The 25,023-nt window shown below is 32.5% G+C and overlaps 1 protein-coding gene across 1 annotated transcript in view; it reads right to left on the reverse strand.

The window, feature by feature from the left end:
* The window catches only part of LOC122528660 (trace amine-associated receptor 9), a 90,856-nt gene that overhangs the window by 17,048 nt on the left and 48,785 nt on the right, over window positions 1-25,023 (reverse strand). Inside the window, exons 7-8 of the mRNA XM_043654019.1 lie at window positions 11,561-11,815; window positions 1,115-1,214 (exon numbers count right to left, since the gene is read on the reverse strand). Coding sequence (XP_043509954.1) covers window positions 1,115-1,214; window positions 11,561-11,815 — 355 coding nt within the window. The remainder of the gene's footprint in view (window positions 1-1,114; window positions 1,215-11,560; window positions 11,816-25,023) is intronic.

Raw genomic sequence — 25,023 nt, forward strand, 5'->3', positions numbered from 1 at the left:
TTATATACCTATTATTTAAGCACGTAATGGCGATTGATTGTTTTAATTTTTGTAGGTATTGAATATACTGTTTCAAGTTAAGTTAGTTAGCGATCTGTTGATATTTGATAGTAATTTTTAGGTTAGGTTAGGTTTTATATTGAATATAAATTTTAATTTATATACCTATTATTTAAGCACGTAATGGTGTTTAATTGTTTTAATTTTTGTAGGTACTGAATATACTGTTTCAAGTTAATAGCGATCTGTTGATATTTGAGCAGTAATTGTTTCGTATATTGAATATAAATTTTAATTTGTAGATCCATTATTTAAGCCCGTACTGGCGATTGATTGTTTTAATTTTTATAGACAATGAATATATTGTTTCATGTTAACAGCGATATGCTGGTATTTGAGCAGTAATTGTTTCATATATTGAATATAAATTTTAATTTATGGCTCCATTATTCAAGCACGTAATGGCGATTGATTGTTTCAATTTTTATAAATAATAAATATACTGTTCCAAATTAATAGAACCTGTTGGTATCTGAACAGTGATTGTTTTATATATTGAATATAAATTTTGACTTGTCATTCAACGATGACTGACTATGATAATTTTTGCAAATATTGATATCGTACGAGCTGCTATCTTCCCTCCACCACTGAAATCTGAAAACTTCAACGTCCAATCGATCTCGTCTTTCAGCGTATTCATCCGCTATTAACTGCGTTCACGACCTTCACGATGTAAACGAACCCTGAAGCGCGCACGAAATGATTCATCGGGGCGAGTTGACCAAAAGTATTTCCTCTGCAAGTCACAGATGCGAAACTTCGGAACTCTGAACTGAAGTTCTCCACTTCGAACTGCAGATAACTCTCGCGTATACGTATCATTGCCGAAGCTAGAGCTTTGAGCTTGAAATCCTCATCGGCGCGACGCTATATGTGGATCGGATCTTTCGACGAAGAAACCACAAAAAAAAAAGAAAAAAAAATAAAAGAAAAAAAGAAGAAAGGAAGAAATACATGTTCAACTGTTACATGTGTCGATGGAATATTCTGCAGAGATCCATTCTCATTGCTAAATAATTATTCCCTCTGTTGGACTGAAATTTCCACGTACCAGACAAGTCGACTCCTCCCACGCTGCAGACATCAAGACCACCTGTGCTGGTCGCGCAACAATGCTGCTTCGGTCCCAACGGCTTTTGCCTACAGAGTACCTGCGCATAAATAAGGAAGATTTAAATCATTAATAAATTCTCTATTAATCCCTTAAGTGTTTTATTTCATTTGGAGGAGCTCGCTCGTGCCTGGTTGTTTTTCAACTGGTGGACGATAAGAAATAATACAATTTTATATATAATAAACAACTTTAAATGTAACTATATAATAAATATTTGAATGTTAAACACACTTTAGAATATTTTAGGACAACGAACGGAATTGTTATCATGTGTAATTTCTGATGAAAATAATACGATTTTTACAACAAACAGATTTAAATATTCAACGTTTACGATAAGACTTCGACGAGAGCAGGATAAAAATTGAAATTGTAAAAATAACAAAATTTATTAAACGATATTGCCTCTCTGTGCGCACTTCAGTTGCAAAGTTGTAAATTTATAATTTATTCGTTTAAATATTTGAATATTCTGTTTGTTCGTAAAATCGTATTACTTCATTTTGTATCAAATTTCATCAAGAAAAATTGCACATGATATAACAATTATGTTCTTTGTCCCAAAATAGTCTGAAGTGTGTTTAATATTCAAATATTTAAATTTCTTATAAAATTGTATGATTTCATTGTGCGATTTCATAATAAAAAAATTATACATGTGTAATTACAATTGCGTTGAAATTACGAATGTGTTTCTTTCTATTTTACCTAAACTCTCATTTTAATGGCGAACTTTTCACCACACCACTCGTCATTAGATAATAATTTTAATACTTGATATAAACACAAAACGCCGGTGCACACTTATTGCTAAGAGTCGAAAAAAGGATAAAACCGAGGAATTGGAAAGTTTGTTGATTCAATTTGATATAATCGAAACAAGGACGGTTCGGATTAGTTTGGAAACGCGCTACAATATTTTACGTTAAGACCCGCTCGCAGTTCAAAAAAAAAAAAAGGCGGTCGAATATAAAATGCCGATACTTCCTCAATAATACATGAAGCGTTTCTATTCGCCAGGACGAAATACACTCGGCGAGATCTATCGAAGGTTGAAATAACCCCGAACAGGGATCAGACGACGCGGGGGAATCGACTGTCGCGGTTTCTTCTCTCTCGAAGAGACGAAAATTTACAGGCTCCGATATTCGTGATCCCGAAAGATCGAGCGGAAAACCACAGGAAACTTTGGCCTGTTCTCGAAATTTTATTTCACTTGTTTCGTGCCTCGAAAAATTCGACAAATAATCGTGGCAACGGATACGAGTAATTACGTATTCTTCAGACAGAGGAACGTGAATGACAACGAACATTGTGCGGTGGTGGATTTCCTAATTACCATTGACCGAAACACGGACGCGCGATATATTCAACCCCTGATGGACAAATGTTCCTACTGGGGCACATTTTGCTGGAGAACACATTGTTTCACCCTCAAGGGAAACGCGGAACAATGTTAACTAATGTTCGTGGTATGAAAAAACATTTGTGCTGTCTTCGAGTACCACTACTGCGAAGATTGCATGTCTATTTAAATAAAATCAGAACATAATCGTCAGAACTAAAATATATTAACATGTAACATTTTTAAATAGAGGACAATTCCAAAATTGCTATCAATTGTAATTGTGTATAATTTTTTAATGAAATGATGCAATGAAATAATACACATTAATGTCATTTTATGTTACAGATAAATTTAAATATTTAACAGAGAACAACATTCTGCCTTGCGCGTCCAGAAAATAATGAATTTTTTTGTAATGAATAAAATCAAGATCCCATTTTATCCGTAATTTGAACATACAGTATTCATAAACAATACAATATTCAAGAAAATTCGTTAACATTTATTTGGAGAAACTTGTCGAAAATATGTTGAGAATAATTTTTTTGATATATTGTTTAAATAAAAGATTTTTTGCAAAATGGTATACTATACAATGCGAAACACTAATTTTCATCGGTTAGACATAAGAACAATAATTTCCGAGATATTTAACAAAATATGTTTCTCACCCCCAACTTTGAGGATAGTTTTCATCGCTTCAACATCGATCATCGCCGATGGACAAAAAATACGGGTCGAATATCTTTTTTGAAACCTACATTTCATGCCAAATTTTATCGAAATCGGGGTCTGGTGTGCTGCCTGGTTCACAATTTCCAGAGATATAAATGTGATTTGACAACAAACCGCGCGTGGACACGACAGAAAAAAGATATTAAACGTCACAAGCAGACGTTCGGTTTGCACAAAGGAAGTTCGAATATTAGAATACGGCTGTTCAGGATCCGGATATACTTTACGTTCTATGAGAACATAATTATTTTTCGAGTCACGAACTTGACAGTCTCAAAAAAAAAANACAAGTGAAAATCTAATGGATTCAAATCCGGAGAACGAGCAGGCCATGCAATAGGACCGCCACGACCAATCCATTTATTTGCAAAGCGTTGATTTAAAAATTGCCCAGCCACTCGGCTAAAACGCGGCGGAGCTCCATCATGCATGAACCGCGTACGAAGTCTAATATCGACTGGAACTTCCTCTGATATTTCGTGTAAACGCGTGCTCAAAATATCAACGTACTTTGTGCCTGTTAGTTTCCCATCGAGAGAAAAAGATCCAATTAAAAATTTATCAATCATTCCTGCCCATACGTTTCAACTAAACTGGTGTTGATGTCTTGAATGCACAATAACATGTGGGTTTCCTTCATCCCAATTATGATTATTATGAAAATTACCGTCCCTGGTGTAACTAGCTTACTAGAGTTTGCTCTGTTTATAAAATTCATTATATCTCATTAACGAAGACAGATAGGACATATACTTATATGATTTTTTGTTATAAAACACTCTATATCTCGAGGATTCTCGACCCCAAATGCAAACAGTTTTGAAAAAGACGTCTTCCTTCGCTGAGGATCACGCGACTCGAGGACACTACTTCTCGAATTACACGTCGCGTAGTATTGGTTACTCACGGATAGCGATATTACTCCTGTTGTACCATCTCGCTGGAACTATGCCTCTCTCGAGATCGATTTCACGACAATGCAATCCCCGAGCGGGGAACTTTCTTAACATCTCGCTGCACCGAGCGAAAGTTATCGCGACTATTTGTCTAGCCACTTCAAACAAAATGGGAGCGCTCGATTTCTTCGCCGTGCCACGTCAAACAGTAACGATTGCCGTCTCCGTGGCAAGTATATCAGGTAATTTCAATTATCTTTTCCGTTTCCTTCTTCATGATATAGCAATTTGATATTTCCTTATGAGCAATACGCTTCATTGTTTTCTACCATCATCATTATTTCATCCCCAAGAAGTTTTTTTTTTTTTCAAAAATTAAATTCCCTGCAAGAAATATTTTGGCTCGAACCATTTGGATTTTGTTAATCCATCACTCTCACAGATTGTCATAATCATTGCATGAATATTTATGTAAAACTATCTTGCACAGCAGTCTATAACTGTTACGGATGAATCGACATACTTTAATGTATATATATATATATATATATATATAAATATCAATGTAAAAATATATATAAATACTAATAGTGTTAAACAAGTACTTTATGTCAATTTTACCTCGTTTTATGTTACATTACATGCACATATATAATGGTAGTTTTTGAAATAAAAAAAAAAGTTTCGTTTGTTGAGGATTTTCTATAGAATTTCACTGGCTTTTGTGAAAATAAGTTGAACTTTACGTGACAATCGTTTGAATTCACCAAGGAATTCATCAAATTATTCTGTCCCAGCCATATTTTATATACGAGTATTCATTAAGTCTCGTTTACATCAAGATAACCTATATGCAATATACTTAAATTTATTGTTTAAAAAAGAGAAGAAAAAGGATGTTAGAAATCAATGTTCTGTAAATATCTTACAGTCACTGTGCAAACATAATTCTGAAATATACAAATTGTAATTTATTGCACACTGCTTGTTGTTGGCACTATTTTGTTATTAACGTGTCAGTATCCATTTAAAATCCATAGTTAATTTCGAGTGTGAAACCTGTTCTTTTCTATAGAAATAATATTAGAAATACTACGTTAATAGGAATATTACATTAGTAATGTTTAGTTATATATTTATAATTATAATTAGCAATATACTATTACTGTTTTATATATATATATATATAATAGTTATAATTAGTAATACACTAGTACTACTAATGTAATATTTCTAATGATAAAAATATTACATAATGTAATAAAATAACGTTTCCTACGATAATCTTCCCTGCTGATACTAATAGATCACCTACAGTGTTCGCACAACAGGAGAATGTTCACCTGGTTCCCCACATACATCACGGAGAAAAATTAGTGTACAGGGCTTAGGGAAAGCCGGACTCGTGGTGAGATATTCTATGAATGTAAAGGACCATGAGTGTAGAAGATGGACATACATATGTGCAAACTTACACTCTCCCTGCTGTCGTTGCTTTTCATTCAGTCTTAAAAGCTGTCGACATTGCTTGCCCACGGGCGAAAGCATCCATCCTTCTACGCCAGGATGAAATCGACACTGTAGTATTCTGATAACGAATAGAGAACAGCAAAAGAAGAAGTTCGAACATCGTTATAACGCGTTATCGATAGATCAGAAGTACAATTTCAGTCGCTCGGTAATAATAGTAATGTTGTGATTTTGAACCTAACCTGAAATTAAGTTACGATTTTAAACTTAACCTAAAATTAAGTTACGATTTTGAACCTAACCTGAAATTAAATTACGATTTTAAACCTGATATTAAGTTACGACTTTAAATCTAATCTAAAATTAAGTTACGATTTTAAATTTAACCTAAAATTAAGTTACAATTTTGAACCTAACCTGAAATTAAGTTACGATTTTAAATTTAACCTAAAATTAAGTTATAATTTTGAACCTAACCTGAAATTAAGTTACAATTTTGAACCTAACCTAAAATTAAGTTACGATTTTAAATTTAACCTAAAATTAAGTTACAATTTTGAACGTAACCTAAAATTAAGTTACGATTTTAAACCTGATATTAAGTTACGACTTTAAATCTAACCTAAAATTAAGTTACGATTTTAAACTTAACCTAAAATTAGTTGCAATTTTAAATCTAACCTAAAACAGTTTATACCACTTCCTTATGTCTCGCAATGAAATGAATGCCGCGTTACGAAATGCAGGCTTCAAGTTTTAAAATGAACTGAATTGTTTATTATTTTTACGATTCTTTTTGTACAAAATTGCAACGTAAGTTTAAACATTTACACTGATATAGATGTCACTATATGTACGTAATAATGTGAACAAAAACGGTCGTTTTATATTGAAGTGTTTTTAACGTTTCCGTGAGGAATTCCACTCGCGAAGAAAAAAAGTCAAAAAAACAAAAAAGCCGAAAACAGGAAAATAATTCAAACGATTTGGCGGAAGCAATAAATCGCTGCAAGACAGGTCACGTTCGGGACGTTCGTCAGTAATTAAGAATGACGAATCACGCGAATACATTGAAACCTGCGCAAAAATATGCGCCGACACTGCGGTATTCAAGCGTCATGAATTCACAACCAACAAAAAAAAAAGAAGAAGAAAAAAAAAAAGAGAAAAGAAGAACAAGAACCAATATTGTTATTTAAACATATTTCAATTCAATTTTGCGTCGCACTGCCCTTTCAATAACATTAATTTGTTCATTCGTATTAACCGAGTTATCGGAGATTTCGCGCGCAACGTTATTACCGCCGCTGCATCGAAACAATGCAAATAATAATACTCGATATTGATTCGAATATTTCCTCTAAAAAATTCGTTTATGACCCCCTGTGTCATTGAACGTATATTGCCATACTTCCCAACGACAAGGAACGTACACACGTGACAACACATGGAAATGAAACGAAGGCACGTACACTCTATTCCGATTCGTCAGTGTGATCAGCTCCGTCCGCTATGAATTAACTATTGTGCTAAACGATAAGAGGCAAGCGGACAGGCGGACAGGCGGACAGGCGGACAAGCGTTTCTCGAGGATTAAAATTTACGGGACAGCAACGAGCTTTTCGGAATTCATGGGCTGTAAAGTCGAAGCACACGGGAGATGTATGACCGCCACCGTGTGAGGGTCAACAGTGAACGTATCTCGGGGACATGCTGAATCAGTGAACGGCAAGGAGGAGGGGGAGAAAAAAGGATGAAAAGCATCGGGAGAAGAAGGAAAGGATCGTTAAACTGCAGAAAGTATTGGGGAGAACGAGCCGCGTTCCACCTAACGCCTATTGGATCAAATAAATCTTATGTTTCCCGTGGGTTTTATCGCGGCACCCGCGACGTTTTTACCGTGACCACTCTACCATTATTTTCTCACATTCCACGCTGTGAAAGTCGAAATTTTTATCGCGCCGAGTGAACATCGTTCGAACATGTCCCCAAAATATGTACCGATAATTCGATTAACAATCGAAATAATTTGCGATATTTAGACATGGTTGCGCGCGTATATACCGGACGAGTCGAGTAATTGCGAGATTTGGAGGCTGAAGTGTTATCGAAACGATTAATTACATCTAGAAATTGTTACGCGAAGCAACGCCGAATATACATTTGAGACGATTGCGAAAGGTTTCTTGCGTTGGTGGCGTTAGTATCGCGATCGAGATCGACATTTTAAAGAAAGAAAGACAAATTGTTATAGTGTATGATCGTCGAAGAGTGAGCAGTAGCAGTAGATACAGGCTCATTTATTATATCATTCGTACGAAATATTTGAAACATTGGAATTCTCTCCAATTGGAATTAATTGGAATATTCTTTCTGAAATAAAAGTGTTTATTTGATTCGGTAGTGATATACACGATTATTTATTTCGAGCACGCGAGTGAGAATTATTAATTGCTTGAGGCGTGTTATTATTTAAAATAATATTTCACGAAATATTCGAAACTTGCATTAATTATTTCAAATGTTATTCCAGAGGGGAAACTAGAGCGAGATAAAGTATGGAGAAACAGCAAATATTAATTAGTAATAATTAACCTACGTAAGCGACGTAAAAATATAAAGATGACTATTAAGATACGTGCACAACTCATGCACAAACATAAAAAATCAGGAACTATTCAGAAATAATACAAAATATATAGGACAAAAATAACATTCAAACATTTCAACATCGTGTTTGAATGTTTTTTTTGTTTTATTATGAATTTTGTATTATTTCTGAATAGCGAGAGAAATATTCACTTCAAATAACATTCAAACATTTCAACATCGTGTTTGAATGTTTTTTTTTTTTTGTTTTATTATGAATTTTGTATCATTTCTGAATAACGAGAGAAATATTCACTTCAAATAACTGCTCCAAGTCCATCGTGAAAAATACGTAGAATCAAATGATATTTTAATATTTCCAATAATATTCCAATCGATAGAAAAGCAAGCAACTGTCTCAAATAAACAAAGAAAACGATCTCTGTGAATATATTTATGCTTCATTTGAAATATCGTTTCATCCAGCGTTGATTTCAAGAGGGATTACATTAAGCCGATATAATTATTATCTTTTCTAAGCACAAAAGAAGATCAAGTTTTTCTTTTTTTAGTGAAATAAATTTTTTAATGCACCAATCGAAAATATTTCTAGTCTTTCATTAAACCACTCAGAGTAACCAACCGAGAGTACTGTTGGATTATGCGACTCTTGTACGTACAATGCAAGTATTTGTTGGTGTGGATCAAGGTGCGTATTTCTACAGTTATCGAGCCTAACCGGCGACGACATTAATAACGACGAGACAAACATTTCAGTTTTCCAATTTCCGTGAAAAAGTTTTCGCTTTGGCTTTCTCTTCTTTCACGCGTATTATCATTTCTATCGTGTGCTGTATAAATGGATAAAAATATTGGTGAAAATAAATAGCATTCGGCGTAAATTATTCATGTAAATAAATTGCATCTGAATCACCGAAATATACATATATGTATATCTATTTAAATTGAACCTACATGATGTACAAATCGTCGTGGCACGTGATTTACACGTTCCAGGTGTTTTGTAAGCGTTTTTCGTTTTACAAGCTTGCACACACGTACGGATTTAACTGAATATTGCACAAATGCTGGCTAAACGCTTCTCTTAAGCCCCTGATGCTACACACGGCTATTGTAGTTACGTGGATCACGTATATGCATGTGTGTACACCATCCACTCAGTAATCTTAGAACGAGTACTGTAACTTCGTACGACAAAAATAGTGTAATACAATAAATGCAAGTTATAGACACAATATTCACAATATACATACAAAAGTGAATGATATAATGGAATGCAATTAAATAATATGTAATATAAATTTTTGTGTTTACAATAAACACAGTGAATGTAAAACTAAAATACTAGAAATATTAGTGTAATACGAAAGTGTTAAAAATATTTGTAAATATTGAAAATAAAAGTGTCCCAAGACTTTTGACTCGTTAGAAAAACGCTTATAATGAGTCAGAATATTCTCCAAGTGATATTGAAACACTAACGTTAAAAAAAAATATTTATTTGCTTGCACCCTTTTATACCGCGCGTCATTTTCCGAAATTTCAGAATTTTCAGAAACGTAATTTTATAAAACTGACAAAAACGAGCACGGGTACACTCCGAATGAAAGCAATTTATTTCCTCAGACACCCGGTTTGCGTACAGTTAAATCGATACTTAATGCGTATGCGTACAAGCTACAGGAAACGACATAAAAATCACCGAAGCAGGATAAGCTCGATGTATCGTATGTGCTGGCCCTTTGCAATTTCAAAGAATTGTTCGATCGCAATGATCAGATAACTTTTATCGAGTTAAAAGAATTATCGCGTGAGATTACACATTTAAAGGAAGGAGAGAAACGTTTTTTTTATCGTAGAATAATTATACTAGAGCCATCTAGTAGAATCCGAAATTATGATTTGCCTTCATAGACAAATATAGAAGAAAATAAATATTATATATATTATCTAATATTATCTAATATTATTCCAAGTATTTTATACTATCATAAAAATATTTAAATACTATATTTTATGAAAAAATTTGTTGCATTGGAAACTGAAGTGAATAAATAAAATCTAGAAGATAATTTCCCTTCATAAACAAATATAGAAGAAGATAAATATTCCAAATATTATCTAATATTATAGTGTTACAAATATTTTATAATATCGTAAAAATATTATCTAAATACTATATTTTATGAGAAAAATTCGTTGCATTGAAAACTGAGCTAGATAAAATCTAGAAGACAATTTCCCTTCATAAGCAAATATAGAAGAAAATAAATATTCCAAATATTATCCAAATATTATAATATTATAGTGTTACAAATATTTTATAATATCGTAAAAATATTATCTAAATACTATATTTTATGAGAAAAATTCGTTGCATTGAAAACTGAGCTAGATAAAATCTAGAAGACAATTTCCCTTCATAAGCAAATATAGAAGAAAATAAATATTCCAAATATTATCCAAATATTATAATATTATAGTGTTACAAATATTTTATAATATCGTAAAAATATTATCTAAATACTATATTTTATGAGAAAAATTCGTTGCATTAGAAACTGAGGTAAATAAAATCTAGGAGACAATTTCCCTTCATAAGCAAATATAGAATAAAATAAATATTCCAAATATTATCCAAATATTATTATAGTGTTACAAATATTTTATAATATCGTAAAAATATTGTCTAAATACTATATTTTATGAGAAAAATTCGTTGCATTGAAAACTGAGCTAGATAAAATCTAGAAGACAATTTCTCTTCATAAGCAAATATAGAAGAAAATAAATATTCCAAATATTATCTAATATTATAGTGTTACAAATATTTTATAATATCGTAAAAATATTGTCTAAATACTATATTTTATGAGAAAAATTCGTTGCATTGGAAACTGAGGTAAATAAAATCTAGAAGACAATTTCCCTTCATAAACAAATATAGAAAAAAATAAATATTCCAAATATTATCTAACATTATAGTGTTATAAATATTTTATAATATCGTAAAAATATTATCTAAATACTATATTTTATGAGAAAAATTCGTTGCATTGAAAACTGAGGTAGATAAAATCTAGAAGACAATTTCCCTTCATAAGCAAATATAGAAGAAAATAAATATTCCAAATATTATCTAATATTATAGTGTTACAAATATTTCATAATATCGTAAAAATATTATCTAAATATTACGTTTTATGAGAAAAAAAATTCGTTTCGTTGGAAGCTGGATAAAATCTACAAGACTCGATACGATAAAGAAGCATCGATAAGAAAAACGTAAGCAAGAAAAGAAAAAAGAAAGTTCGTCATACTCGCCTTAGTGTAGAATAGCTCTCTTGAAATACGGCGAAAGTGATTGTTGAGCAGCCAATAGAGGAACGGATTCCAGAAGCTGTTGGAAAGCGCGAGCCACGTGGCAAGGAAGTCGAGGAATGGCGGTGGCTTGCTTCCGGTACAAGCTACAACAACTTCCTGAATCGTCCACGGTGTGACCATAACAATGAATCCTAAACTCATTGCGGCCATTGTTCGCGACGCAGAAGTTGACAGTCGCCTCTCGTGAGCTACAAGCTGAAATAGGTACACAAAATGAATTCACTTAACGTCCTCCACGTCTGTTTTCGGTAATCGGAGTCACGTACGAGTCACGAATTACAGCGAAGAACATAACTGTACCAGTGACAATGGAATATTTTGGACATAATTTCGTAGAGAAGAATTATGTAACAATTCGTTCGGTTGATTTTTCTTTTACGAGCTAGCTGACGTCAGTTTTTCATAGTCGTTGGTATAATTACGTTGATCATTCGTCACTCCAATGACAATTGGAAATTCATGATTTCGCAAATTTTACGATTTTTTCCACACGCAATGAAATTAATTTCTTAATTATACAGGTGGACAGTGATCCGATTGCAAAGCAAAAATTAGGAAAGGTGAAATAATGGAATCGCAAAACAGGCCGTTGAATCGAAATCTTTCAACCATCGTGTCAGTATGATTTATTCAATCACGTATACATATGTATACGCGTATATGCCGTCATTGGATTTAAATTTTCCAAGCTGCGCGTTCAAAATTCATCGCTGTTTTATCATTTATCATCCCCTCTTCTCCGCCAAAATGTGCTCCGCGTTGCGCAAAGAGAGCTTTCAAATAAAGTATTTTCGACTCGCGCTTCACAAACATGCAAAGACGAAGAATGAAGAAAAAAAAAAAAAAAGGCGGGAGAGTTTTCAAAAAAGTTAATCTACGTTGCAAGATTAAACAGAAACTTTTAAAAGCGAAAATTAAACACCGACGTAATTTTGTAACAATCTAATAATCTTCGTATCGTATTATTTATTCCTCCCTTTCTTTTTTTTTTTTTTTTTCAAGTCGCAAGAGTAACAAGAGTAATAAGTTTTCCTTGTTTTTTTTTTTTTTTTAAAGTCGCGAGAGTAACAAGATAGAATCGTAAGACGAGCTTGGAATGAAAAATCTGAAAAAAAAAAAAAAAAAACGAAGAACATTTCGCCGATAGATGAGGTCTCATTGATTAATCCGAGGTTAAGGAAGAGCCGCGTAGGACACTGGGTAATACGGGAGCATCAAATAAGACGACCTCAGCGTCGAAAAGGTAGGACGTCTAGCCGGCTCGTCTTTTAGACCAGCTTGACACCGTTACGAAAGTCGCAAAGCGCTAAGCTCGTCAGCGTCAAAGCCTCTCATCGCGCGGCAGTAAAAGGATTACGGATCTGCTCGTTTAGATGAATCCTTCCTCTCTCGCTCCTTCCTGATTCTCTCCACTCTTCCTCCCTTTTTTCTTCCCACCCTCTCCTCTCTTTCACTCTTTTCCACCAATCCCTCGCCTTGTACTCCTTCCTGTCCTCCTCCTTATCTCAGCCGCTCTTCCTTCCCTACCCTTTTTTCCACCCCATTTGTATTTCAAATGACCGCGTTCTTTATTTTCGAATCAAGCCCTTGGATTTCCCTTCCTTCCTCAGGATGGATGGCGACTCTCTATCTAAGGGATTATTGGAACAAAATTAATCAATAAGAATGAAGGAACGATTCGGGGCGGATGATTTGTACGTTGTTTTTTTACGTCTAAAGAGAGGACAAGGACAGTCTCCTGTTATACGAGGAAATTCACACGTATTCAAGGAATATTCTTAAAACGAAACCAGCATATACATGTACGTATATATGCATAGGTATACGCCGGATGTATGAATAACTATGCATACGTTATCCAGAAGTATGCACACTGTTGTATGCATAATTCGCAAGTTTTTTTCCAACAACAGTTTCATCAACTTTCGGCCCCTCGTTGCGACTCGATCCGCGATTTCGATAGATTGTTCGCGTGATTGTTCACGAATTGGCAAATTTCGACGTCTTTCCGGAAGAATCGTCGTTAGCGACCAGCGTAAATCCGAAAGATTTACGCAAACGAGTGAGACTCGCCGGTTAATCCTGTTGGTGATCGGTGTCATCTCTCTCGAAAGGTACTTAAAATAATTGGGACCGCGAACAGCGGCGCAAGTTTCCTAATTCGAGATCACGTCGTGGCGGGTCATCGGATCACGAATTCAATAACTGGTTCCAGCAACGTTTTCCATAAAGATTAAACTCTTCGCTGAACGAGATATCGCGCGTCGCAGAATCGTTCGCGAAACGGCTGTGGTCGAGATATATCGTTCGAGATATGCTATAAATGAAATAATTCGCACGTTTTCCATATTTCCAGAAAAACTCGATATGTCTCGTTCAACGATTTCGATAAAATTGTATTTCGTAGAACGCAGCGTTTATTAACATAAAAAGCAAACCTAACCTCTTTGCTGTTATGAACAATATCGTTTGCTATAAATGAGATGTTTATTGATTAAAAAAACTCGATATATCTCGGTTAATAATTTGGATAAAATTATTTTGTCAGACACAATTTGTAAGACGCGGCGTTTATTAACATAAAAGGCAAACCTAACCTCTTCGCTGTTATAAACGAAATATCTCGTCAAATCATATGAATGAAATGTTTTTCAAGTAGAAAAACTCGATTTAGCTCGTTGAATAATTTGGATAAAATTATTTTGTGAGACACAATTTGTAAGAGAGTATTTATTGATATGAAAGTGATTAGTGATCCTAACCTCTTCGCTGTTATGAACAATATTGTTCATAATGTACTATAAATGAAATGTTTTTTGATTTAGAAAACTCGATATATCTCGTTTAATAATTTGGATAAAATTATTTTGTGAAACACAATTTGTAAGACGCGTCATTTATTAACATAAAAGGAAATCCTAACCTCTTATTAGTTATAAATGAAATATCTCGTCAAATCATATGAATGAAATGTTTTTTGACTAGAAAAACTCGATTTAGCTCGTTGAATAATTTTGATAAAATTATTTTATGAGACACAATTTGTAAGAGAGTATTTATTGACATGAAAGTGATTAGTAATCCTAACCTCTTCGCTGTTATGAACAATATTGTTCATAATGTACTATAAATGAAATGTTTTTTGACTGAAACAACTCGATACATCTCGGTTAATAATTTGGATAAAATTATTTTGTCAGACACAATTTGTAAGACGCGGCGTTTATTAACATAAAAGGCAAACCTAACCTCTTCGCTGTTATAAACGAAATATCTCGTCAAATCATGAATGAAATGTTTTTTGACTGAAACAACTCGATGTATCTCGTTTAATAATTTGGATAAAATTATTTTGTCAGACACAATTTGTAAGACGCGGCGTTTATTAACATAAAAGGCAAACCTAACCTCTTCGCTGTTATAAACGAAATATCTCGTCAAATCATATGAATGAAATGTTTTTTGACTAGAAAAACTCGATTTAGCTCGTTGAATAATTTTGATAAAATTATTTTATGAGACACAATTTGTAAGAGAGTATTTATTGATATGAAAGTGATTAGTGATCCTAACCTCTTCGCTGTTATGAACAATATTGTTCATAATGTACTATAAATGAAATGTTTTTTGACTAAAAAAACTCGATATATCTCGTTTAATAATTTGGAGAAAATTATTTTGTCAGACACAATTTGTAAGACGCGTCATTCACATAAAGGAAATCCTAACATAAAAGGAAATCCTAACCTCTTATTAGTTATAAACGAAATATCTCGTCAAATCATATGAATGAAATGTTTTTTAACTAGAAAAACTCGATTTAGCTCATTCAATAATTTGAATAAAATTATTTTGTAAGACGCAGCAATTATTAATATAAAAAGTAATCCTAACCTCTTCGCTTTCGTTACGAACGAAATATCTCGCATCGCAAAATCGTTCACGACGTACTATGGACGAGTCAACTCATCGTTCTTTTGATTATAAAAATTTTTGTCCAACGATTTGTCTAATTCAGTAAAACACAGCGTTTATTAATACATAAAGGATAATCTTATTCCCTTCGTAATATTCTCGAGATACATATTTCACGAACGAAAAGAGGCTGAAGAAATGGATCAGCTGTCTATAAAATTTCTCCAATAGATACTAGACAATTGCTAGAAAAAAAAAATTTTTTCGTATACACGAAATGATGTTTCACTGACTCAGCGACAAATGTACAAATAATAATTTATCGAAAAATCCTTGCGCATCCGCGTTTGCCAGTTCATTGTACCTTTTCACTCCGCGACTGTAACACGTCAATGATTCATGGAAATTGATTCAACGCGGCGACGAATTCTACATCCGGACATTGACACTTGGCAAGAACAGCCTGTGATTGCCATAGCCTAACAATGGCTCGACGAACGCGATTGATACGAGCGATATACTCGTGTCGTGAAACGGAGGAGAAAAAAAAAAAGACGAAGAAAGAAAAAATTCACCGCGTGAAGTCGCGGAAAGATAGTGAGCCAGAAATAGCTCGGCTGTGTGTCAAAATTATCGTATGTGCATTTTGTCGATGGCCGATCTGTCGACATCGCGATTTGCGCGACTGATAAAGAGAAACCGTCGATTCTACTATGTGGATTGAGGAACGAGCGCCCACGTCAGCAATATTGGACGGAGGCCGACATCAGTTCAGTGTGTCTCGTTTATCGTTTCAGATATTCGTATATATTATAATAATTTCTCACATCTGTATAACGTGTGGCTAGCTAGTGACTATACATTTTTCAGCCATTTTCAGAAAAATCGAAGAAATTAGAAACGTGACAAAGGTCTTTTACACTCGAAATTAACCGCTTTGCAGATTCACATTCGTTTATTTATTCTTTTGCGGATTGTATTCAATTCTTTGCAAATCGTACTCATCCTTTCACAGATCATATTTCACCAAATATTTTGTTCAAATATCAAGATTCCCTACGAATCTGTTTTCTCAAGTTATAATAATAAATGTGATAAAAATAAAGGGAAGTTATTATTTCGAAATCAAAATTTTATTGCACGTAATAATACTTGTAGTAATGCTTAAATTATATAAAATTACGTAATAACTCTGTAATAATATTTACAGTGTTATTATTGATAATACTGTAATAATATTTTCAGTGTTATTATTGATAATACTGTAATAATATTTACAGTGTTATTATTCATAATACTGCAATAATATTTACAGTGTTATTATTCATAATACTGTAATAATATTTACAGAATGTTATTATTGATGATACTCTAATGATATTTACAGTATTATTATTGATAATATTGTAATAATATTTATAGAGTATTATTATTGATAATACTATAATAATATTTACAGTATTATTATTGATAATATTGTAATAATATTTACAATATTATCAGTGATTATATTGTAATAATATTTATTTATTATTATTGATAATACTGTAATAATATTTACAGTATTATTATTCATAATATTGTAATAACATTTACAATGTTATTATTAATAATATTGTAATAATATTTACAGTGTTATTACTGATAATACTGTAATAATATTTACAGTGTTACTATTGATAATATTTACAGTGTTATTATTAATAATACTCTAATGATATTTATAATATTATTATTGATAATACTATAATAATATTTACAATATTATTAGTGATAATATTTATTTATTATTATTGATAATACTGTAATAATATTTACAGTATTATTATTAATAATACTATAAAATTATATAAATTATATAAAATTACATAAAATACTTGTTTAATACTAAAAGTATTTATATACACATGTACAGATTCATTTGCAATGGTTATACGGGTCGCTGCGCGAGGTAATTTTCATATAACAATATTCATATAATAATTATGATAATCTGTAAGGAGTGATAGTTGCAAAAAAGTAAATGTTCACGGTCTCAAGCCAAAATATTTAACATGATGGAATTTAATTTTTGAAGAAAATCTCTTCAATGGGGTTCATCATTGGAAAATACAGTGGTAGAAGTAATAAAGTGTATTACTTAACGTTTGAACTAACACGTGAATCTGATTTGCAAATTTGGGTGAATTTGATCTGCGAATTTTATTTGCAAACAGATGAATGTATAATTTATATATTCATCTCTTTGCCATTGTAACAAAAGGGTTAATTTGGTGTGCAAAATTTATAATAAACATCCATTAATTACTAATTATTTTATTTTTCGCACGTCGAGCATTTTCTATCATTTGAACAGATAGACAATATTAGCGAGATCCATAAATTTGAATTAGAATGTCATTGGGAAGAAGTTTACGTGATAGAAAATACACGATTTCATTTTAACTGGATTGCCGTGAATTGAAGTTTAATTAAACTTTCAAATATAATCTGTTTATTTAAATGTATTATGAATGTAACTAAAGAAGAAGATATATGAACGACAGCCATTTAAGTATTATAACAAACTGGAAATACATTTGTAATGTATTTGATTAATTGGACTTGCATTCATGTATCGAATAAAATGTTCGTGCAATTTGAAATACTTGCAGCAAATACTTGCTGTCATTCTAGTGATTTCATTTTCTTTGTGCATACTTGAACTCAGTCAGTTCAAGGGCAAATATTATAATATAATATTTGCTATATAATAAAATATAATATTATATTACTATAATATAATAATATACTAATAATATACTAATAATTAATAATATACTAAAATATAATAATATTATATTACTAAAATATATAAGTAAAATATTATATACTGTAATATATATTTAGTATATACTAATAATTAATAATATACTAAATTATAATAATATTATTATAATATATAAGTATATAATAATATTATATTACTATAATATATATAGTATATAATAATATTATAGACTATAATATATATTTAGTATATAGAAATAATTAATAATATACTAAAAAATAATAATATTATATTACTATAATATATACTATAATATATATTTAGTATATACTAATAATTAATGATGTACTAAAAAATAATAATATTATATTACTATATTATTATATTTTGTATATTGTATCACGATAAATCACCCGAATGTTAATAAAGTGTCCCGAAACTTTCGATCGAAAAGCATTCGACCGTCAGTGCAGAAAATTTTGCAAAAATTTGACGGTAACAATCACGGTAACGAGTGAATACATGACGTACATGGCCCCTTGTAAATATATGTCATGCGTGTTTTGTCGTGCAGAATATTTATACGAATCGTTCGTGCGTTTCACCCAAAATGAGTGTAGGTGGGGTAATAGTGTCACGGCTCCCGCGAGTCGCAGCCAAGAAGTCTGGAAGGAGAGTCGGGGGGAAATTCCTCTCCATAGACCGCTTAAGTCAACCTTCATAGCGCCAGTGTGAAACCATAGAGCGGTCTTGCTCGTGGAATTGTTTCATTAACCACATCGAGATTCTGGCAAACCCGGGAATTCCGGATTTGAATCCTCGCTACGATCCCCCAATTCGTGCCTCCCAAAACTCTCACAAAAATCTCACGTCCACGCAATGGTAATTAAGCGGCGACCTTAATGACGCGATTCCAAGTTAATTCTGGCAAGGAAACGCTCGATCGTGTCACAAATCACATTTGTTTGTTTCTGTTTCACGTTGTAACGAAACTTTCCTTTTTTTTTTTTTTTTTGAAGCTTGCCAGAAAGCTTCTACTTGTTAATCTTCCTTTTTTACCGCGTCATTATTCAGCACGCGTGTTCGATTTCGTTTTTTTCTTTTTTCTCTTTTCACTGTAGGTCGATATTAGCTCGTGGTTGCAAAGAAAACCACGAGAGAACGTGCAACCTGTTCAATCGTTTTCCAATTGTCCCTAATTTGCGTGGATTTTAATTAATTTTAATCTTCATTAATGAAATTAAATCACGTCGTCGTGTCAAATTTCAATTTTATTATCAACACCGAGCTTCGTAACTCGTTCCCCCCCCCCCTTTGTTTTTTAGACAATTAAAAAAAGAAAAAAAAATACCTGCAGAAGTGACGAAATTACGACAGAGGCGAACATTTTCTGATTGTGTTTCTCGAGCGTTTCAGTAGTTTATTAAATTGCACGACGAAATGAATTCACGGGCCGATGCCTTCGAGCCTCGCCGTGACGAGCGAAAATTGATTCTGGAGCGGGCCTAACGCCGCCACGTAATGATTTTCGCGTGTCACAAGAACGGCAGCCTCGAGTCTCGAGATCAGGCTAGTTACAAGTTATCTTTCGTTAGTTTTATTGAACGAGATAAAGAAATATGTTCCGGCAACCGAGGAGAAACAAATTTCGTTCACCGAGCGTGCAAACGCAGATAGGGTTATCTTTCTCAAATGTAACTTTATGGTGTGAGCTGTTGCTATTGCAAGAACTATGCCAAATTACGTGGCACGATACGGTATCCATTAACTTAATGCTAGCTCGCAACGCGCTCGCGGACAGGTTAAAAACGTCCATCGTAGAGAGATTGAGAACTATAAGCGCGCGTTGCGCTTACAAAATTTTGGTATTATTAAATTTTAATAAATCTGAAGAAAGTTTCACGTAAATTCAGCGAAAATTCACTTGCCTTCGGTTAACACCAAAACTATCAAAAGGATCAATTTATAATTCTTTAGGGCTAGACTTTTTCGATTTACAATGTTGCCCGATTTTTAATTGTTCGAGTGATTTTTGTAAAATATACGAACAAAAGTTACGTGTTACAAACTTCTTTTTCTATCTTTCGCATTCTACAGGGCGGGCCAAAAATCACTTTCTACTCAAATAAATCCGTAATTCTTGTATATATTTTATCCTATTTATTTTGCAAATCTTTTCCTATTTCTTGCCTTCGAAAATCACTTTGAAATAGTATTTTTGAAATAGTATTAAAATAGTAATATAATAAATAGTGTATTTTAAAATAGTAATTTAAAAATATTATACATAATTTTTGAAACTAGGTTTTTCTTGTATTTTGATGTTTCAAAAAAATAGGTAGGAAGGAACTTCTGGCCCATCTTCTATATATTATCACTGACTCAATTTTTATACTTTAGTAGTTCGTTAGCGTTAGAGCTAATCTTTAACCACTTGCGCTGGCAACTGATTGCGGACCATAACGAGTGACCGAACCGAATTATATAATAATTCGTCTTCTTTTTGAATTCATCGGTATATCACTGGATAGAAATTATTGAGAAGTAATGAATTTATTATTTGTTTTGCCTGGATTGTATTTAAATGTACTTAAAACCGAGAAAATACTGCAATTTTGGGACAGAAAATTCTCGATGCGCATGGCACGTCATTTCAGCGCAAGAGGTTAACCACTGGCAACCGATTGCGGACCATAACGAGTGACCAAATTGTACACAGTAATTCGTCGTTTTCTTTTTTAATTGAAAAATTATCGAGATGTAATAAATTTATTATTTGTCTCGCCTGGGTTGTACTTAAATATACTTAAAACTGAGAAAATGTTGCAATTTTGGGGGCACGTCGTTCCAGCGCAAGAGGTTAACCACTGGCAACCGATTGCGGACCATAACGAGTGACCGAACCGCATACAATAATTGGCCGCTTTCTCTTTAAACTCGTCGGTATGGTATCACTGGACAGAAATTATTGAGAAGTAATAAATTTATTATGTATTTTGCCTGGGTTATAATTATATAATTATATATAATTATATATATATATATAATATTATATACATATATAATTTAAAAATATTAAATATACTTAATTAATATTAAAATTAATTATTAATACATTATAACATATTATATTATACACATAATATATTATAATTACAAATTAATATTAAAACTGAGAAAATATAGCAATCTTGAGCCAAATATTTTCGTGACACGTCATTTCAGCGCAAGAGATTAACCACTTGGCGCTGGCAACTGATTGCGGACCATAACGAGTGACCAGAACCGTATACAGTAATTTCGAACTCGCCGGTACGATATCACTAGATAAAAATTATTAATTAGAGAATAATTAATGAAATTACTATTTGTTTTGCCCGGGTTATACTGAAATATACTTAAAACTGAGAAAATGTTGCAATTCTGAGAGACAGAAAATTCTCGACGTGCGTGGCAAGATGTTAAGGCGAGGAATCCAAAAATGTTCGTTATTGCAAGGGCGATGAATTTCCAGCTGCGAGCGAGTAGAGATCGTTGTGCATTTATCTCGCCTTGTTTAAACCGGAAATAACACACGGGAAGCGGTGAATGCTCGCTTTCCGGGCAAGTGAAGCTTGAACAATACCGATGCAAAGACTTAACAATGACTCCGTTTACGCCCCGGAGTCATAGCACGCGGCTGGAGAAACCGGCCATGTCGTTTCAACTCTTACGTCAACGTCGCTCAAGCGAGAACCCTTCGTTGAAAATTACCCTTCTGCACGTTCGTGGAAATTCGCGTTTTCACCTGCGAGTAATTCATTGTGAATGTCTCTTCAGTTTCAAAAANAAAAAAAAAAAAAAAAAAAAGAGAGAAAGAGAAAGAAAAAAAGGTAGCAAAGGCTGCCTTTCAAAGGTAAATTTTCCAAATTTCCTCCACGCTCGTGAACACGCGTTGATAGATAACGCTCAACCCGAGAGAAATTAACTCAAGTATGCAGCACACGTCATGCGTAATGAGTCCATTTATAATCATTTCCCGCGCCCTGGCTAAAATTCACGGAAAGCTATGAAATCTTATAACTCTCTGGGTGCATTCGCCTCTTTCCGATCGAAAGAGAGTGCAACAAAGGGTGGAGAGAAGGCGATATCGCGACGTTGATTAAAAATATTTATGCTGTCCGTGTTTTTTTTTTTTTTTTTTTTTTTTTTTTTTTTTTTTTTTCTTTCTTTCTTTCTTTCTTTTATAATCGCGCGGGAATAAACCCAGTGATTTTCGCGTAATTTTCAGCGCGGATCTACGGCGGGGAGTCTCAGCATCTTACAAAAGCTTTCCGCTACGAACAGGTAAATAAAGTTTACCGACGCCATTAACGGCGTCTTCAAAGTCATTATGGCTACAAGTGTCTCCGCCACTTCCCCCAGCCCGAGGGTTTTTAGGTGAAAAATCCATTTCTATCGCGCGCCCGTGAAACGGTCTTCCTTTATACTCGATGTTGCGTATCTTTTTTCTTTAAAACACACGTTCTTTTTTTTTTAAAGACACCTTCTTATTTAAAAAAAAGTAATTTAAAAGATACTGATAATTAAATTGATAATTTTTTTTCCATTGCATATTAAATATATATATATATAAATACTTTTGTATATATATTTATATACTTTTATTTACTATTTTACTTTTATTTTAATACTTTTGTATATATATATATTACTTTTATTTATTTTAATACTTTTGTATTTATATATATATATATATATATATATATATATATATATATATATTACTTTTATTTATTTTAATACTTTTGTATTTATATATATATATATATATACATATATATTACTTTTATTTATTTTAATACTTTTGTATTTACATATATATATAAATACTTTTATTTACTATAAATAAATATGTATAAATACTATTAAAAATATATATTATAAATACTTTTATATGACTAATATAATTTTACTATGAACATCTGTGACGAAGTAAATACTGTTTAATATTTAAATACTACTTATTAAATAATATTAAATAAATAAATATTAAATAACACTTAATTAAATACTACTTAAACATTGTACGATTAAATCTTCTGGAATATTTTAATATGATCTTATCAGCTATGATCAGTGATCTCGATAGATTTATACGTAAAACTTAAATTTTTTTCGATGTCAACGTCATCTTAAGATCTTTACAACTTCTTTATATACATATCCGAACGTACTTTTTTACCAGCTAAGCAACAAAAATTCGACAAAAAACATTAAGACCTTAAAAAAAAACTTATACTCTTGCCAGTTATAGGTCTTCCGATATCAGTCGCGATAGGCAAAAAATATTTTTCGTATCATCACAAAAGGGATTATTCGAAAAGATATTTAGCTGGCCTCGCTTAAACGGACCACCCTGTATATTATTAAATTAAATAAATTTGATTGAATTTTTGAATAAAACAGCAAATTTTTGTACGCTGAAACTTCCTGTCTAAATCTTTTCTGAGATTATCAAAACGAATCCCACAGTGTCATTAGAGTATCAACCCTTTCTAAAAAATTACAAATTCCAAGGTTCACGTGCATTTTCCACGTTGCAATTTTTCACTACTTTACACAAATATACAAGACTTCCACTGTGCATATATGATATATGATATATATACAAGAGTTAATCAACTCTTTGAACTTGTACGTCGAGCCTCCCCTGAACTAATTTCTCCTTCAGGGGCGCACTTTCCAGAAACGTGATCCAGGGTGTAATATCGGGAGTCTTGCTCCTGACGAGAACTTCAGGGAATAACAAAGAGCGTAAGGGATTATTCCCGCGTGGCAAGTTGAAATCCTTTTAACATGTAAAAAAGACGAGCTCTCGTATGCAAATTTGGGGGGGGGGGAGTTGAAGCACGTTGAGAGAAAAAGAAAAGGAACGAGAGAATGTTGATGGAGAACAGATCGAACGGGACCGACCGAGGGAGATCAGGTATTTCGAGACGAGAACACAGCAATTAGCTTTGGAAACCGCTTAGCATCGAGAAACTTTAGAAACTGCGAGCGAGAAAGGGGAAGAGAAAGGTGGGAAACAAACGCGAGACCGCGCCAATTTAAAAGTGCTGCGAGCGTTAAAAAGAAATGAATACTACGAACATTTAATGAGCCTAGGATTAACCGTTGCGTAACGAACAACTGGGTCGTACTGGGGTTCTGGAGTGGCGAGAACGCAAAGTTCGATGGTTCCGCAGAAAAGGATACGCCTAACGAACGGGTGAACTTATTCTTGCGAGACTTCGTGTTTTTTCCTCCCCCTCCGCGTCTCTGATTAACAAGTAACTCATTTCACAAGTCAAATGTTCCTCTGGTTCTCCTCGTTTCGTGGGGAGATCAACTAACTAAACGAAGACGAAAGTATTATAAAAATTCAAAATGTTATGAAAAATATTATAAAAAATATTATGAAAAATATTACAAAAAATATTATAAAACATATTGTGAAAAATATTATAAAACATATTGTGAAAAATATTATAAAAAATATTATAAACATATTGTGAAAAATATTATAAAAAATATTATAAACATATTATGAAAAATATTATAAAAAATATTATAAACATACTGTGAAAAATATTATAAAAAATATTATAAACACATTGTGAAAAATATTATAAAAAATATTATAAATATATTATAAACATATTATAAAAAATATAATCATGTTATAAAAAATTTTATG

The sequence above is a fragment of the Frieseomelitta varia genome, unplaced genomic scaffold (assembly GCF_011392965.1).
Source record: "Frieseomelitta varia isolate USP_RPSP 00005682 unplaced genomic scaffold, Fvar_1.2 scaffold_254, whole genome shotgun sequence".
Taxonomy (NCBI): domain Eukaryota; kingdom Metazoa; phylum Arthropoda; class Insecta; order Hymenoptera; family Apidae; genus Frieseomelitta; species Frieseomelitta varia.